Here is a 19,478-nt window from a genome sequence, read left to right on the forward strand (position 1 = left end):
TTAAAGAATTTAATTGAATGTGATTTCATGGAATCGGGTATACTATTAAAAATTACAACAGCGTTATAAGAAAATCACCTGCGGAACAAAGATAAATGACATCGTAGCAGTGAGAGTCTGTAGGCGTGTTTAAAGCCACTGATTGAACATTACGAAACTCTGATTTAGCTCGTAAATAGGACATATTGGATGTGCTAATAATTTGCAAAACCATAGACACCAAAAAGTACTTGAAAGTACTGTCAATTTTTGTGGGAAATCCTATCAAATTTACGCAAGCCGAAAATAAATCTGCAATAGCTGTGCTGAATTTTTTGCAACCTATATTAATTAATACTATCAAGGCATGGACGATAGAGGGCTAAACCATAGTTTATGATCGAAAGGACAAGTGATTGAGCTAAAAGTTTCCGTAAACTGAAATTAAGAACAGTTCTATGCCTGTATAAATGGCGCGAAATCAATGACTTGACTTTTTCACCAACAAAGATACATATTCCACGGATCTAAGTCTACAATCAAATAAAACACCAAGGTTTTTATTAATTAATTAATAAATACATTTGGGATACTTGTTCAATGTTAGGTTGAACGGAAAAGAACATTACATTGCATTTTTTTATCATTAAGTTGAAGATTATGCCTAGAAGAATATAGAAATGAGTTATGCAAATCCAAATTGATATAAATTGAAGCAATATCAAATAATTTAGGATCGATTGGTGAGAGTCACCAGCAAATGAATGCAAATTCAAATATTCGAGGGATTCGAGTAAATATCAGAAATATAAATTAAGAATAATATAGGTCCAAGGACACCTGATGAGACAGGAACAAATTCAGAATTTTCACGTCCAGCTGATATCATATATAAAGTCATTTTCGTCATTCGGTGACCAGATAACGACGTCATTTTCTCTCTTTTCAGCACTCGATGGCAACCGCGGACCTAAAGGCCGCCGCCGCCGAGATGGCGTGCGCGTTGTGCGGCGACCGCCTCCGGCCGCCCATACGCGGCTGCGTCAACGGGCACGCGATGTGCCCCTATCATTTCCACCGCGACGCTCCCTGCGACGCCTGCGGGACGCGCGAACGCGGCGACAGGATCGTCGCTTTGGACAACGTCTACGCCTTGTTGCCTTTCCGCTGCAAGTTCGCGGACCAAGGTTGCCCGACGGAGACGTGGGGCGCCGGGCTGGCGCGCCACGAAGCCGAGTGCCGGTTCCACGTGACCCTTTGCCCTTTTAGTTTCGAAAGGGACTGCGGCTTTCGCGGCACGGTACTTGCAGCGACGCGCCACTGCTTGGAGGCGCACCCGGACGCCACCTTCGCAGCTATTGACGACGCCTGCGTTTACTCTCGATCGGTCCGCGTGCCCCACTTCCTGCAGGACCGGTTAGAGGGCGCCTCCGGCCCGACGCGGACCTACGTGTTCCTCGCGAAGGGTACCATGTTTAGGGCGGTCTGCGACGTGCACCTCGGCACGTTTTGGTTCGCCGTCGCCGTCGTCGGACGGGTGGACAGCGCGTCGAGGAAATTCGAGTACGAGATCGACTTCTACGACGCCCGGATCGGCCGGACCGCTTTTACCCTGGGGAACGCGTGCCGCGTCCTCCTAGACGACAGGCTACGGTTCGTCGAAGACGCTTACGTCGTTACCGACGAGTTGGTCGCTATGCGCCACTGCGACTTGTTCGGCGATTTGCATCTGCGCGTCAGACTATTCGAAATTGTAGACGGCGAACGCCGGTAGGGTTTCAATAAAATGATCGATATCTTAGCAGCAGTCTTTTTTTGCGATTTCGCTACCGTCTAGCAGGCGGCGCCGCCCATAACGAAAGAAACAGCACGTTTCGGCCACCATCCGATAGATGGCGCTTATTATCTTACGAAGACTTGCACGTACAAGATTACTTTCGAGTAATTGATCGCTGGGCGGCACAAATTCGTAGCGCGTAGCAGATTTGTATTTTGAAAAGAATCCGCTTCGCGGTTTCTTGTATTGTTTTTCTATCGTGCCCCTGCGGATCACTTTGGAACTCTCGCAAAAAATGTTTTTCATTTTTCAATTTACCCACACTTTTATTTATTTATTGGTATATGATTTTTTCTAATAGAGTAAGTGGTTTTCAAGGAAATACTGGTTTTCTGAAACCATGCAGTACGTGGTACTCAGGGTCTTTTATATTTTTGTGAAAAACTCTGCAAATAATTGAAAAATTGCTTAAAATTAAAGTTATAGTACCTCATCTTCTGGTTCAAGAATTTTGTCGATTGGGTTAATAGTTTTTGAGGAAATAATTTGTTTCTGGACGGCAAAATAACCAAAAAAAATTTTCAAGAATTTAAAAAATATATTTGATTGCAACCAATTTCTACTGTTTAAATGCGGCTACGGACCTTTATGTCGCTGCCAAATTTACGACATTTAACACATTCTTATGTTGCACGGAATATCGGGAACACCCTGTACAATTTCGGTTTCGGTTTGGTAAACGGTTTTCGAACAACGATCTTTTTTGTAGACTCTTGCACACGCGATTTTTACTTTTTTTAAAATACTTTCCGACCCCCCACCCCACCCATTTTCAATAGGTTCCACATATGTGCAAAAATATGAAGTTGATTGCTTCTAATTTCGAAAACTTATCTTGTCCAACATCCAAAAAACAGTCGAAAATCCCGAATCAATAAAACGATCGATCTCTTAGCTGCAGTCTTTTTTTTCCGTTTCCGCTACCGTCTAATAGGTGACGCCACCGCTAATGGATGTAGACGCTTGCGGTTTCCGCCAAACTGCACGTTTCGGTCATCATCCGATAGATGGCACTTGTTAGATGGGTGAAACGAGCGAGGATAGGAAAATAGTTACATTCGTTTATGGAAAAAGCGACAAATTCGCAAAATTAAAAGAGCTACAACCTCCACTGATGAGTCAAAAACACCTCGTTTGATCTGCAAGTAGTTTTTTATTTATGAATTTTTTATTCAGTGCGTATGATACACTTGCGTGCATGGAAATAGGCACGTTGTAACCTTTTTTTTCTTCAGAAACCAGTCATGCTGTTTGAAAAAACAACTGCATATGCTTTGAAACGGATTTAAATGATTCTTTATCCCATAGATGTTCGATCGAAATGAGGTCGGGACTACACGCTTGCCACTCCATAACTGGAAAAACCGACTTCTGCAATGTAATGTAGCATTGTCATGCATAAAAATGAATTCTTCTCCAATGTAGTCAACATATGGAGTCACCGCACCGCACCATGGTGCCCGTACGGATGAAATCAGGAAATACCTCCATAAGGGTTCCCTTCTTCAATAGAAATCGCTCTACTGGTTTTCGGTATACTTTTTTCCTCGATCGTTAGTTCTGGTCTGATCTGGAAACAGAACTAGCGTGCAATGAGTAGGTGGGCTTGTCGGACCAATTGCAGGTGTTTTTCGGGTCAGCTTAATTTCACGCAGTGTTCTTCTCGCTGTCCACTGCTGTCTAAGTCATTTTCTTTGGCAAAATTAAACAGCATGTTGCAAGAAAGTCCAAAGTTTACAAGCATATAACCTGTCCCTTTTTTGAAAAGTTTTGTTAAAGCCGACTTGTAATAATCTGTTAAAGAATAACATTTAATTTTGTATTAAAAATAGGGTTACAAATATGTTCCTAACAAATAAAATAAAAATGTTAAACTTTCTATGGATAAATTATCTATTCTACCCGTATTTGTATTACATTTTTTCTACTCCCTTCTGCAAAAAACCTAATTATCTAAAGATCTAGCGTGCGGAAAGTATCATTTTAAGTTTCGTTTTTCATGGATCCGGGTCACTTCGGACATTACCGGATGTTTTCGGAGATTTTACCGCACAGATTCCTTTTTTTCGTCACTCGTTTATTAAGCTTAAACCCGCGACTCAAAAACCGTTTACGGCACTTGTTGCATAATGTACTATTATAAAGGGTTCGCAACCTCAATAGTTGCGACGTAGTAGGTGGTGGTGGTAGTTTATTGAACACTATTCCTTTTTTCCTGCACTTGTGGATGCCTTGAATGATGATTCACTGCTGGATCCACTCTACAGGAGCCCCGTCCATCCCTGCCGAACCTGTCAAGCCATATTCAAATTCGGGACTTGAAACCAAAGAAATATAGCAATAACTCCAAGTTATTTGAAATCAAGAAGAGTGAGACTTGCACTTAGTTTTTACAGATAAAGAAGCTCGTGTAGGTTTTGGTGTTTACGATTACAATACGAACCTTAAAATGGGACAAGGCCTGCAAAGGGATCTATCCATTTGCTCTGCCGAGATTTACGCTCTTGAATGGATTGAATTCAATGATATCAACAAAGCAGTCATCTTTTCAGACTAAAAAAAGTGCCCTTGAAGATATCAATAAAACTGGGACGGTTGCAAAGTCCCTTGAAGGTCAAAAATAAACTAGTACTAGTATAAAACAGATCGCCAACGCTGCTCGCAGTTTTTTCCTAAATTGAAGCGTAACATCTGGAATGCTTGGAGCGACAGATGGAAATCTATAGGATTAGGGAAAGGAGTTAGTTCCAGCTCACATTTTTCATTTTTCATACAACTATGTGTAGACTGAAAAGCAACACCTAAATAGAATTAAAGTTAAAGTTAGTTCATATAATTTAACTACGCACCAGTTTCTTTCTTCGATGAAATTTTTGTATTAATATTTAATAAGAAATTTCACAGATGAGGAAACAAAAACTAAAAGTTTAAGTTAGGTTAAGCTTTAAATATTGTTTTAACATTTTCTGATTCTTTCGTTAATTTTTTTCTGTATAGCCGTCCAGTGGGACGATGGTATCACCCAGACACTTTACGGAGGCATTCTTTGCACCAATGCCGATGAGCTGGCCGAATGGTTTTAGCAGAAGCGGCCAAAAAAAAAAACGTAATTAAAAAAAAAACCTCGTTTATGGTCGATAATAGCCGAAAACGTGGGATCGGAGGATGCGGGAAAGAAGTCGGGCACTCACGTCAATGGCTCGTTTATTTACTCAAATATGTAGGTTACATGGTTTTAACATTTAGTCCGCCCAATCGATTTACTACACGCCCAGCGGTTTACGGTTATTGACTCGGTGTGCGACTTTAAGTTTGACAATTTTATGCATTGCCCTTATTTACACTCTCGTTTAGTTATACGCGTGCGGATGGCGTCCGAAAAAAAAAAAAAAAAAAAGGTCGACGGGGAAAATGGGAAAACGGAACCGGCTCGACTTAGGCCGAATTTCGAAAACGGTCGCCGGGTGGCGACGGCGGCGACATCTACCGAAAAGCGATACGCGGGACGCCGACGAGGCGCGCCTTCTGTATGTACATTCAAATTACGTGAAAAACATCAACAATTATTATATATAACAGCAACAACGATTCTTTAGCAACAACATTATCATTATTATATGCGTTATTATTAATAGTAGTCATTTTCTTCTTCCCATAGATCCGTGCCCGTCTTAAACGGACACTCCCGTTTATTATTTAATTTTATAGGATACGCTAGTGATTTCTTTTTTTGTTTGTTTGTTTGTTTGTAAATGCACCTGATTCATAAGAGATTTTCATTCGCGATACGATTGGGGTGTGGCGAGGGGCGGGACGAGGTCGAACCCCGATGCCATCACAGCACAGTCTCCATCTCCGCTATTTCGGTCTTGGGTCTGAGAAAAAAACGGACGCCATTTTTACTCGGCACCTACGACGCCTGCCACACTCACCCGTTGACGTCGGCGTAGCCGTCCGGGTCCAGACTCCGCATCCGTGCTCTGCCCTGCTCCCCCGACACCACGATGCTGAAATGCGGACGGGGACGTCGTTTTTTTTAAATCGGGCGGACGCGCCGGGCGAGCGGGTCGGGCAATAATAGACAAAGAACTCGCAAAACTCGATTATCCGAGGACTCCCGTTTCCGATACGGTCTGCTAATGAAAGGCGGATTCGCCGGAGATGATTTAATTTCGGCCCGACCCCCACCCGGGGTTTCGCTCGCGCGTCAGCGTCGACTCGTCTATCTCGAAAACCGATAAAATCGAACGTTTTCCGATGATGTTTATATTGCAAATCTTTGCTACTCATATTACAAGTAATGTTTCGAAGCTTGATGTTATGGATTTTTATTAACAATCAATAACATCGCTCATTTTAATATTCTTAATTCATTTTTTATCCTACCGACTACGCCACTTATTAATTATTGTACCGGAGTTTTATACTTGCTACTCCGTCAGTATAAAGATTTTATAACAAAGTCCTAGTCCAAAAGTCACCGCGTTGCCGTCATTTACTTTATATTGTAAACATATATGCATTTGTTACTTATAGATATTTATTAATAATTAACGAGGTCGATCATTTTAATAATCTAAATGCATTTTTTATCCTACCGACTGCGCCGTGTGGTATCATTACATCGCGGGAACGTCGACATTTATATTTACTATTTTATCAGTATAAAGATTACATTTTATAAAAAAGTCCTAGTCCAAAAGCCAAAGCGTTTCCGTAATTTACTTTTTATTGTAAACATGTATGCATTTGTTACTTTCATTACAAATGACGTTGGAAAACTTGACGTTATAAATATATATTAATAATTAACGAGGTCGGTCATTTTAATTATCTAAATGCATTTTTTATCCTACCGACTGAGCCGACATTTATGCTTACTGCTTTATCGGTATCAAGATTAATTTTTATAATAAAGCCTTTATATTGCAAACATGCAAGCATTTGTTAATTACATTACAAATAACGTTTAATTTTATAAATATTTATTAACAGTTACCGACGTCGGTCATTTTAATATTCCAAATGTATTTTTGATCCTACCGACTGCGCCGTGTATCATCACTACTTTGCGGCAATGTCGAGATTTTACCTTACTGCCTTATCAGTATCAAGATAAATTTTTATAATAAAGGCTTTATATTGTAAACATGTAAGCATTTCTTACTTACATTACAAATAACGTTTGAAAACTTGATTTTAGAGATTTATTTTTTTTTTTAATATTTTTTTATTTTTTATTTTATAGATTTATTAACAATTACCAACGTCGCTCATGTGTGTTATCATTAATTTGCATTTTATTGCTTCATCAGTATAAAGATTACATTTTATAGTAAAATCTTTGTTATTTACATTACAAATAATGCTCGAAAGCTTGATTTTATACATATTTGTCAACAACTAACAACGTCGGTCATTTTAATATTCTTAATTCACGCCTGCAACGGCGCGAACGGCTAGGCGAAGAAATAAAAAGAATTAACGCTCGTAGTTTTGTATGCGAAAACGATTAAAAGGGTATTTAAACCGGCGCAGGCGGTAGGATACGGATACGGAACCGGTGACAAACCCAAAGTGATTGGTTACCATTTGCTTTAAAAAGCGGAAATATTCGATTTTGCGGGTTATCGCGATCCGCTACGGCGGCGTGAGGAGGGCGGCTACTTGGAGACGCGTGCGCATGCGACATACGTGCAACTCTACCGAAGGGACTTACTCGGGTGAGTCGGAGACGCGAAGACATGAAGCGACGCAGCCGCGACGTCTACGACGCCATTCGCGGGAACAAAAACAACAGAGGGTGAGGTGCGGGGCGTGTGACGCTCTCGTGAGAGGGGTGATCATGCGACGAGGCGATACGTAAGGGCGACTTACCGCTTGCAAGGGGGCGGCTTGACCCCGTGCGCCTCCAGCTCCTTCTCCAGCTGTTTGACGCGCATCTGCGCGACGTCCAGCTCCCGCTTCACCTTCCAGAGGTGCGTGTCGCAGATGGGATCGCGACACCGGTGGTTCCTGAGGATGTCCTGCGCCTCGTAGACCGCCCCCCGAAACGTCAGACTCTTGCCCATCGAGAGGCTGATGAGGGCGCAGCAGCCGCCCCGGTCCGTCTTGGCCAGGTGCTTGCGCACGTACTTGAAGTAGAGATGCTCGAGGAGCAGCAGCAGCACCGCCATGAGGATGCCGGCCATCAGGAGCAGGAACGCGGACAGGAACTGCTCGAGCGCGAGCGGGTCGGAGCTCTTGTGCTCCTGCTTGCCGGGCCGACAGACGCCGGTCATCCAGTAGCGGCGCAGCCGTTCCAGGTCGCCGTTTTCTCGGAAATCGAGCAGCCGCCTGTTGAACATCTTCAGGTACTTGGAGTTGCGGGGGAAGGCGAGCCCGTAGCCGGTCATCGCGTACCACGAGCCGACCGTGAGGAGGCGGCAGTCCTCGTCCTGCGAGGTCAGGTAGTCGAGGACGGTACCGTCGTAGATGAACGAGTCCATCTCGCCGGAGAGCACGGCGCCGACGCCCTGCAGCACCGTGCTCTTGTTGAACTGACGCATGTACGCGTGCATGTCGCCGAAGTACTTGGCGAGGGTCGAGTCCGTGTGCGACCACGGGATCGTGCCGAACTTGATGCTCGGCTTGTGCGAGTACGGCCTGCATAGCCGGTGGTCGTCGATGCCTTCGGAAGCACGAAAACTTTGACGATTAGTACCGAAGTAACCGTGTTATCGATATATGGACGTGGGAGCCGTCATCGTGACAGAGGATGCCATCTAGCGGCACATATAAATTACTCTATACAACATGACTTACCACAGAAAGTCTTCGATAAATGATCCACCTATATACCGGGTAACACAGAATGTGTTAATATAGGCTGAATGTTCGATTTTTTGACAATACATAGTCAACATATACACTTCCGGTAACTTTCGAATTTTAAACTGTTTTTTTTGCATTTTTGGATCAGGAGATCTTTTTTTTTGTTTTTTTAAAATTTTTATTTAATTTTTGAAAATTGCTTGTGGGAACAGTTTGAAATGTAACAAGTAAAAAATTATGCAAAAAAAATTAAGCGCAAAGACCAAACTGAAACAAAACTTCAAAAACGGAATTAAAATTAAAAAAAATAAAACTAACCAAATCTGTTTAATATCGTGTATTCCCTCAAAAAGACCATGCTCGATCGGATGTCAGCCAATGCTTTTTCCTGGCCTTCGTGGCAATAATGTTAACTATCTGGAGGTGGTTGGTATCTAGTCTGGCATCAGACGTAAAAGTGACATTGTCTCCTGTATATGGGCCAAATGGGTTAAACCTCGCCACGTACATAACGGCTTCTTCAGCAGTTAAAAGACGATTTACGAATAAACGAATATATTCTTTTTATTCCCTTTTATCGTTTACAATTATTTGAAAAAATGAACACCTTACATAGGTACAAAATTTTCACAACGAAGATGTTGAGAGATTTTTGGACAAATGGTAAATCTGGTTTTGACGTTATATTTCTTTGGAATTTTTGATATGTGATCGGCGATGGTTTGAATATAAGGAAGGACAACAGTGGCAAGTGCGGGAGTACTTTGAAAAAACTAACGTCAACACTATGGAAACCATCAAACACTTCTCAACTACCAAACACTGTGATAAATGTAAAAGGTTCCAACTTAAAGAAAAAGAGGAAATCATTTCAAATGTCGAGTATATCCTAAACAAACTACCAACTCAAAAATCTAATGAAATTCGATTTGAAAAGGCAAAAATCCTTAAAAAATCAAAACCCCCTAAATCTAATATTGCAAAGCCTGAACGCATTGCCCTAAAATATATAAAATCTAATCCCGACATTGTAATCCTAAAAGCAGACAAAGGAAATGCTACGGTGATCATGAACACAAATGAATATCAAGAAAAAAATATTCTTAAAATTATTATTAAAACCCTTTACAGGGAAAACTGACTGTTTCGTAGTAAATTCCTTTCACTTCACAACAACAAATAAAAAACATTACATTAGATACAGACGATATTCTGGTTAGTTTCGACGTAGAATCCTTCTTTACTAAAGTTGCTGAAACTCTCATCATCTGAAGCTCTGAAGAAGCCACGAGGATGATCGGCGAAACGTTAGCTAGTTGTCAACAAAAACAGACGCGAGAGAAATCCAAAAGTTTTAGAAAGAGCGCTACGGTGGCCTGTGGAAGTTTTTTTGAAAAAAACTATCCTTGTTAATTTTAATTCGTTATTCAAAAACCGCCCCCGACCCGCGTCCATCACCGCGCGTGTACCGTCCTAAGCGGGCAATTGGTGCCGCTTTCGAGGAAGACCTCGATCGGGATGAGATTAAACGGGACGCGACGGTAGTTTTGTTCGTCTAGTTCGATCAGGACGATCGGAGGGTGCTTCCGTCCCCTTCGCCGCCCTCTTTGCGTCGACGGGGGCGGCCGAACCGTCGTCAACGCTGACACGGATCATTGGTACATCATTGAAACGACATCGCATCATTTAATCCTACTAGATTTCAATAACACTCTTTATAAGCAACAACCGGCCATATTAGAATATATAGGTTTTCTATGGTGGCTTCATACAATACCCGTGCACGTAAGTAAAAAAAAATGGACATTACAGCCCGACCTTTAGCAACAAATCTCGGTCGTTTTTCTTCGAGACCGAAAAAAAATTTTCAAAATTAAAAAAAAAAAATACTTGGCAACCGATCCCGTCCAACCTTGGTGGCTCCTATCCGGGCATATAACTCAAACTTTTTACCGAATTTCGACTTGATCGGTTGAAATTTCGGACGCTTACGTTCTTTCGTGGCGACTTTCCCACACAAAAACCGTCAATAGCTGATAAAATGGCCGCCGATTGTAGGAATTCGTCGATACTTTGCGGGCCGCTGCCCATCGTCCTGTACTAGAACGCATTAGAATTTGAAGTGCGTAACTGCGACCGTTAGAATGTTATCCGGCTTCAAACGCTTCCCGTCCGTCCTTGGTGGGGAACAGAGAACAGACGTCACGTGATGACAGACATCGTGATGGTTACCGAACGCGTCAGAGAAACGTTTTAAATTTCGACAGCGACGATGAATGACCTGCCATTGCCCCAAAAATTTAGTGAAGAAATAGTTCCAAGGTCTGGCGATAATCAGTTTAAGCAAACCTTTAGAATGAGGGAGTCAAGAACAAAAATTTCGTGGAGGTTAACCACAAAAAGGCAATAGAAAAACAACTTATGATGGCAAATATGGAAGGTTCTCGGTAAGATAAAAGACATATCATATATCTTCAAAAACTACACTGTTGAATAGGAGAGCGAGCCACAGACATCACATTACAATTTACATTAAACTAAGTATCAAGATAGACACTGTATGCACACAGGACCAGTGACACACATAATGTCATCGTGGAATCTTTCTTGTAATATTATATAAAAATATAAGCAAAAATTATACCTAGTGTCTGAAGTGATCGATCCTATTATTTCTGGCTTCATAAATAGAATGTCATGCCTTATATCAAAAAAATCTTTAGAAGAAATAACTCCTTTGTATAGTTCATCGTATTAATTACACGTTGGTTCTAGAAAAAGTTGATGGAGGTATATTTGACAACCAAACGATCGCTTTGATGAAGCCTCATCAATCTCAAATTATGTAAGGTGAACTACTACGCTAGCATATACTAACTCAACTTTTCGCCTTATCTGATCATCATCCATTCTTGAAAAACATAATGTAATTTTCACTTTTCATTTGCTAAATGAGCGAAGTTCACAAATATACTACCGAAAATTACGAATTTAAATGTTATACTCGGACGTAGCAACGCAACTACAGAACAGCCGATCGCTTTCAAATAAATTGCTCTGGACCCTCGAACAAAATATCTCGACGCCCTCTATTAGCTCTGTGACGCAATAAACGAACACGCTTCAGACGAATCCGGCCCCTCTAAAACCTAATTTTATAGAAAAAAACGGGATGTCCCAGATTTTCCAAAAATAGTAAGCGCCGGCTTCAACATATCATGTCGGATCCCTCTCTTCTTTTTCGATTACCATTTCTTAATCATTGCGGGTTGTAATAATACCAGCCAAGATTTTGCTTACACAAATTGTCTAGATCTTTTCGTTTTTCCTGGCATTCGGAGAAATTTAGCGTAAAATAAAAAATAGTGCGGTGGAGGGGGGTCGCGTGACACTTAAGCGAAAGGGGCGGCGCGTTCGCTCACCGGAAAACTCGAAAAACTCCTCGCGGGTGATCATGAAGGCGGCCAGGTTGGCGGTGTAGATGGCGAGGAAGACGACGGCGAACATGGCCCACACGTTGGTCATGAAGCGGGAGGTGAAGCCGCGGGGCGAGTCGACGTGGACCGCCGCCTGGAAGAGTACCGCCCACACCAGCCAGTAGGTGCGGAAGAGCGAGAAACGGTGAGCGTTCGACGGCACGCCCTGCAACAAAGTCGGCGGTCGGGGGGGCGGAGGAGGCGGCTATTTCGGCGTCGTTACGTTGTTGAAGGCGACCTTCATGTCGAAGCCGCTCGGCGAGAGCCACTCGAACAGGAAGATGGTGAAGGTGGAGGCGTGGATCGCGACGACGCCGACCAGCATCCACGACGCCGCGTCGAACGGCTCGAGGAACGCCGTCGGCGATATTATGCCGGTCCGTTTCGCTACCACGATCGCGATGCCCGTCTCCATGAATGGAACGCTAAAGTCCACCTGCGGAAACGACGCGTCGCCACCATATTGCCGAGAAAATGGCACTGTTATAATGCCGCCAGTTTAGTTCGCACTGCCATCTGTCGACGAGCGGTCAAATTGAATTCGATTTTTTTTTTCGCAGAACTGACGCAAGTTTGGCACACATTGTCGTTACTTATACACATGCCTCGTTACATATTAGGTATAATCAGATATATACAGTCGAAACTCTATATAGCGAAATATATGTGTTCTGTTACATTTAATTATTTTATATAAACACATCTTCCCTATGACACATGAAAAATTTCTCTAGCAGCTTAACTGAATATACCGCTTGTTGAATGGTTCTTCCTCTTGGTGCTCTTCCTCATCCTTTCTTGCTTGTTGTAATACGGCTTCCTCTGTCAAGTCTGCAAAATCTTGCAACTTCTCACTTGCAGACGTAATTGTTGTTTGAAACTGCTTAGTGGCTGATCATCTTCCAAGTCCTGTTCGCATTCTGTCTCGGTAATAAGTCCTGCATGACGATAGGAGTGTTGAATTATTTCTGCTGTCAACTCTTTCCAAGCTTCACTAATAAAGTTGACTGCATCTAGCATATTAACGGAAAATTTCTCTTCGGACTCGATCATTTCCATTAAAATCTTTTCCTGTATCGACTCTTAAGACTTTTTATTACGCTCTGGTCCATCGGCTGGATGGAATATGGGGATGTGCAGGGCGGCTATCCCCTTTAATTCCGCATCCCATTTCCGTACATCCCCTTCAAAAATTTGCGATGTCATCGATGCAGACCGAATGAATTGAACGAATTGAACCAATGGTGTACTTTTATACATACCGATGAAGGCACTAACATAATCGCTTATTAGGAGAAAAATACTGAGGTTCTCGGTGATTAGATTATTAGGGTAAGGAATTAATTACAAGTCGACCTACATTCCTTACTTTGTTACCTGATGTGCCCTTTTTCCTTTCGGTATAGAGAGTGCGAAATTCGTTATACAGAATGGATTAATATGGAGACCTAGTAGTACAACAAATTTTGTCGTTAATACAGATTTATACGTTATACAGAGTTTCGCTATATGTATTTTGAAATTGAAATCGTAACGGGATGAATTTCGAAGACACGCTTCTTCTTTCGCGTTTAAAACCTCGTATACGCCGCCCTTTGCTCAATATTTGGTGTGTGGGGGGGAGCTCGACCTCTCCCGCAACCCCCCCAGGTGTAAAAACTTCGCGCCGCCCCCGCGGGAGCACATAAATTCGCCGAAACGAGGAAAAACAGCCGTAAATATTGTTTTCCGGAGTAGTATCGATCCTCCGGGTCGAACGAAAATAGTGGTTGTTCTCTCACCACCGCCTCCCGTTCCGCGTTGATCGTCAGCGAGGTCAGCACCATGTCCGTTTTGCGGTTGACGAGGTCGGCGATGAGGCCGTTCCACTTGCCGTTCACGTTGGTGCCCCAGCGGCCGTCCTCGACACGTACCAGCTCGTACGTGAACCCCAACTCCTCGGAGAACTTCTGCAGCAGGTCGATGCAGAAGCCGGAACAGCACTGGTAGTAGCTGCCGTTGCGGTGCGCCTGCGCCATATCCACCCTGGGTCCCCAAAAAACGACCGGATTGAGAAGCCGAGGATCGCGCGAATCCGGGGGGGGGGGGGGGGTCTCGCTCCGGGTCCCGGAGGAAACACGCGCGTGCCGCATAATTTCCCCATATAAATGTAAGCGAGGGTTGATGGCGGCCGAAAACGCGGAACACATTCGTATTAATAATACGCAGGGCGCGTAATAGTCCGGTGGCCGGCAGCCATTTTTGATGACCGACAGTGAGAAAGCTAACTTTTATGTCACTTTCGATATTTTTCTCGAACCGTTTCTCAGGGGTGTTCCAAATAACTGAGAAAATCGACACTTGACACAAAGTTTCCATTGATATAGCAGTTCAAACCGGGATTGTCCTTGCCAACATGCAGTACAGAGTACAATAACCAAGATGAACAACACTTATATTTAAACCAAAGTGCGTCGATTCGCGTCCAATCTGAAATGACGAAAGCAGTGGAAATCAACGTCTACTCAGAGGAAATCTTCACCAAAGCCCTCGAAAATGATACCGCTGGGATAAGAATTAACGGGATTCCACTGAACAATCTGCGTTACGCGGATGATACAGTACTTCTCGCCAAGACTAGTCGAGAATATGGTCTGACACTCAATGTTAAGAAGACCAAGTACATGATTGTCACCAAAACCAAAGTGCTCCATGGACATATGTATGTTAAAAACCAAGAGCTGGACAGAGTCGAGAGATATGATTACCTGGGTACGAGTGTCGACTGCAATGTGGATTATTCTTCGGAAATAAAGATCCGCATTGAGAAAGCCCGTGCAGCCTTTGTGAAGATAAAGAAGCTGGTCTGTAGTCGCGATTTGAGAGCTCGAATGCTCAATTGTTATGTATTCCCGGTCCTTTTGTATGGTGTGAAAGCTTGGACTCTCAACCTATTTTGCGAGCGGAAACTGGAAGCCTTCGAGATGTGGGCATACCGTAGGATGCTGAGAATACCATGGACGGAACATATGACGAACGTGGAGGATCTGAGAAGAATGAAGAAAGGTGTAGAGATCCTACAGGAAGTGAAAGAAAGGAAATTGCAATATCTCGGCCACATCATGAGAGGACCAAAGTATGAAATTTTACAACTCATAATCCAGGGAAAAATTGTGGGAGGAAGATCTATTGGAAGAAGAATATCCTGGCTTAGAAATCTACGAAAATGGTTTAATGTTACATCATCAGCAAAGACACTAGCAAAATATGAAGCAAATTCATTTGAAATGAAGTTCTGGTTTTAAGAGACTTCTCCCGAGGTATGACAAGAAAGGATACCTTAGACGATACCTGTCTAACATAGAAATAAAAATATTAAAAGCAATTAATTATTTTTTTTTATTTGGACGACGCCCCAAAAAAATGGCGGCCGGCGTCTTCTGGACTATATAGAGCCGTAAATCAAATCTCCGGGATTATAGTAATTTACGCGCGAGGTCTATCTCGTTTTTGAGGTTTATTAATCAAAAGCGTTACGACGCAAAACCTGGCGCGGCTAATCCGCCCCGACGCCCGGATCCGCGTCGCGATTCCGGTCGAATAACGGCCCCGGAAAATCACACCGGACCCGGCGTTATTTACGCAAACAAGAGGGACCGCGTCCGGATTATCTTTAATCGGGCAATTTGCGTTTCGTCAAAAGGGGGGGGGGGGAGGTGGAAACTGCAATTGACGTGTTTCGAAAGGGTCGCCAGTGACATAATTAAATCCGTACGTCAAAATAATTAGGAAATGTTTCCGCATATTGCGTAATCGATTTCCGGTTCGCGCGAATAAATTTTAAATGTCGCGGCGCGCGCCTTCCGCAAGGAACGGCCCCCGGCGTCGGCCACGGACGCCCGTTTGGGAGGTCGTCGAGAGTAACGTCGTCCGGTGGTGAAGAAATTTAACACAAGCCGGCAACGCCGCTTTGTTGAGAAAGAAGGCAAACACGGCCAAAGAATTGGCAATCTCTAAATAGTGTAAATTTCTGAGAAACAAAACGGAATTTCGGACTTGACTCGGAATTTTCGAAATATAAGTAAAAATTCCTGAAAAATAAATAAATAAGTCAAAATGGGTGGCAGAGGCTTCTCATAATTTATAAAGAAGGGGTAATCTCTAAACTGTCAGAATTTTGAACTTAAATCTGAACTTTTGAAAAGTAAGTCAAAATTTGTGGCAGAGGCCTGTCGTAATTCATAAAGAATGGACAATCTCTATACTGTCAGAATTTTGGGCTAAAATCAGAACTTTTAAAAAGTAAAACAAGTTTGAATTTGTGGCGGAGGCCTCGCGTAATTCACAAAGAATGTTCAATATGTAAATTGTCAAAATTTCTGAAAAACTAATCAGAATTTCAGACCTAAGTCCGAATATCTGAAAAAATAAGTCCACATTTCTGAAAAACAAGTCCGAATTTGTGACATAAGTGTCCCACAATTCATAAATAATGTTCAATCTATAAATTGTCAAAATTTCTGTAAAACAAGTCGGAATTTATGACATTAGTTTCGAGAACTTTATGGTGAAACTTGCTCTCTCTGGGAGCAACGTCGAAAAAAGTTACAAATTCGTAATTGTTACGTCAAAAAAAATTAGGACTCAATTAAAACGTTAAACACCTTGTAGCTTCGAAACTAGCGATATTCTTTATGAATTACCCTATATATTTGATGTTTCGATTGGCAATGTCCCTTACGAGAGAATTGTGTCAGAAATTCTAATTTAAGTAAACAATTCCGACATGTTGTCCAGAAATTTTGACAATTGTAATTCACGTCAAAAATTGTTACTTGTTTCTCAGAAATTCCGACTTAACTCATAAGTCAGAAATTCTTAAATGTTTCTCATAAATTCTGATTGAAGTCAAAATTTCTAGCTTGGTTTTCGGAAATTATGATTTAAGTAAAAAATTGTAATTGTCAGACCTTTTGAAACTATTTTTCAGAAATTCTGAATTTACTCAGAAGTAGGAAATTCAGATTTGTTTCTCAGAAATTCTGGTTTTAGTCAAAAATTGAGACTTGTTACTCAGAAATTTTGAATTAATTCAAAAATTCTAAAATTACAGAAATTCTGATTTAACTCAGAAGTCGGAAATTCAGAAATGTTTCTCACAAATTCAACGTTTTCGTGTTTTCATTATATTTTTTAATATTATTTTTAAGAGCTTAATTAAATAATCCCCTTTCTGCCAAAAAACAACAGGATACTGCGCTTCGTAGTAGATTTTCAATAGTGCCCCATCTCGTGGGGCTGAAAGTGAAGATCACACACATTAAAATGAATAAAATTGACTAACTGGCTACGTCATCTCGTGATACATAGATTCCGTTTTAAAAAGTATAAACAATTCAAACAGATTCTTTGCATCGAAATAATAGTAATTAATATCAATTTAATTTTTAAATATGCTCGTTTATCTACGAGCCCGCGTACGTCATATTGCAACACGTGGTGGTGGGGGATGAACCTCCGGGTGATTAATGACAGCCCTGAGTAACTCGAAGGACCCGGGAAGGGAGGGGAGGGGTGGAGTTAAATTTGACGCTTATTGACGCGTACGAGTCCATACATCACGCGAGTTACGACAAAGAATTAATGGCGCTCAAATACGGCCATCTGGGATTGTGTGTTTTTTTTTAAGCGATCGGGATCCTCTCCGCCCCCGCGTACGTGGGGGAAGTTTAAAGTCGTCTCTAACGACCCACGAATTCCGGATAAAACCCGGATAATTACCGCGTCGAGACGGTTTCATGTTCCGGAGCCCCCCGCCCACTCGCAACCCGCAGGAGTTTTCGTAATTTTTCCGGGCGGCTTCCGCCGCGTCTTTAATGGACCCGCCTTTGTACGGACCTCTAATATTATCATTCGATTTCGTTCCATCGCGACGTTCCTCAACCGCGAGACGCGTTCCCTCGGGAACAAGGGAAAAAGGAAGTTTCGTCGTCGAAACGCAATTACCGACGACGTCGTCCCCGTGCGGGCCCCCCGTTTCCGATTATCCGGAAATTCGGTCGAAATAATCGCGACCACGGAGAAGTTTTCCATTGTTAATTAATCTACCGACCCTACCAAGAGGGGGATTCATCGGTTAATTTGTTATCGCGTGGAGCGCCATTAAAATAGTCCGGGCTACGGTGAACCGACAACCTTCCACCCGCCCCACCGTGGTCTGAGTCTCCAGAAAACCGGTCATAATATTTGACTTTTACCACCTCAATTTTAGTTGTAATTTAGTGTGTTTTTCGAGAGTGGTAGTGTTCAGAAAGTTATAGATTGTGACTTTTTTATAAAATAAAGAGAATTAATTTCACAAGGTTTAAACTACCCTCCAGATACCTACGAAATATTGAATAATAATTGTCAAAATTTTGTTTCTCAACATAGCCCTTATAATCAATCCGCCTGCAACCTACCCCCTTAGATCATTATTTTTATTACTTAAATGCGATTCTTTTTGAGCATATTGAGAATTAATTTTTGAGACCACTGTGCGCCCCCGTGAAGAAGGGGTTAAATCCCCAAAACCCAATTTAAATTGAGAAGGAAAAAAAACTCACTCGGTGATGGCCTCGTCGCTGGCCACCCTGCACAGCACGCCCCTGTCCATCGAGCACTTGCCGGTGACGGGATCGGGGGGCGCGAGCTTGATGTACGGGGGCTCCTCCAGGAACGTGATCTTCAGGTGGAACTTCTCGGGCACCCCTTGCGGCGGCGTGTGACTGTTGCCCGGCCACACGATGTCTTTGATGTCGAGACCCTCTTTCTGCCACGACTTCCACACCCCGATCTGCGAGCACCCGAATAAAATATAAAGTATAATTAGCGGTCTTCTATTGCCAGAATTAGCGACCATGACAATTGAAACGATTATGATTATCTCACGATGTCCACAGACGCGGGATGGACGTAGAAGTTACCCTTTCCTTCTACCGAAGTTGCTGAACCCCTTAAAGTTTAAAAAAAAGCTAAAATTAACTAGCTCTATTCAAAATTGTCGATTTTTTGATTTTGACATCTCGAGGAATGGTGGACGCAGAAGTTACGCTCTGCTACTACTGAAGTTCTTCAGAACTCGAAGGTGATTTCTCCTTTTAAGAGTGTTTTATAATTATAATGATGACTGCGATGGGTGACCAATTAAACCAAAATCTTTGATTAGAGATCTGTAATTTTGACATCCCAAGATCTTCCACACGGGAATGGTGGACGTAAAAGTTACGCTTTCCTACTACTAAAGTTGATTTCTCCGCATTAATTAAGCCAAAATAAAAAAAAAACAAACCTATTTTCCCAGTTTAAGAGTTTTGATGATTTAAAACAGCTAAATCAGAATCTTGATCTTTGAA

At 42.4% G+C, this 19,478-nt stretch overlaps 2 protein-coding genes across 2 annotated transcripts in view; one reads left to right on the forward strand and one right to left on the reverse strand.

Moving 5' to 3' along the window:
- Positions 1–934: 934 nt before the first annotated feature.
- On the forward strand, positions 935–1,753 carry LOC132707647 (uncharacterized). The gene has a single exon (XM_060679570.1). It carries the CDS (start codon positions 935–937, stop codon positions 1,751–1,753), a length of 819 nt encoding a protein of 272 aa, XP_060535553.1.
- Positions 1,754–4,934: 3,181 nt separating this feature from the next.
- The window catches only part of LOC132707166 (glutamate receptor ionotropic, NMDA 2B), a 35,736-nt gene continuing 21,192 nt past the window's right edge, over positions 4,935–19,478 (reverse strand). The window contains exons 5-12 of the mRNA XM_060678891.1: positions 18,690–18,919; positions 13,887–14,130; positions 12,329–12,541; positions 12,052–12,271; positions 7,694–8,486; positions 7,536–7,583; positions 5,749–5,823; positions 4,935–5,691 (exon numbers count right to left, since the gene is read on the reverse strand). Of these exons, the coding sequence (XP_060534874.1) occupies positions 5,652–5,691; positions 5,749–5,823; positions 7,536–7,583; positions 7,694–8,486; positions 12,052–12,271; positions 12,329–12,541; positions 13,887–14,130; positions 18,690–18,919 (1,863 nt within the window). The 3' untranslated portion in view covers positions 4,935–5,651. The remainder of the gene's footprint in view (positions 5,692–5,748; positions 5,824–7,535; positions 7,584–7,693; positions 8,487–12,051; positions 12,272–12,328; positions 12,542–13,886; positions 14,131–18,689; positions 18,920–19,478) is intronic.

The sequence above is a fragment of the Cylas formicarius genome, unplaced genomic scaffold (assembly GCF_029955315.1).
Source record: "Cylas formicarius isolate icCylForm1 unplaced genomic scaffold, icCylForm1.1 PGA_scaffold_9__14_contigs__length_23061073, whole genome shotgun sequence".
Taxonomy (NCBI): Eukaryota; Metazoa; Arthropoda; class Insecta; order Coleoptera; family Brentidae; genus Cylas; species Cylas formicarius.

Excerpts from the sequence above, each read along its gene's own strand:
- LOC132707647 (XM_060679570.1), top strand. The coding sequence starts at position 935 with ATGGCAACCGCGGACCTAAAGGCCGCCGCCGCCGAGATGGCGTGCGCG.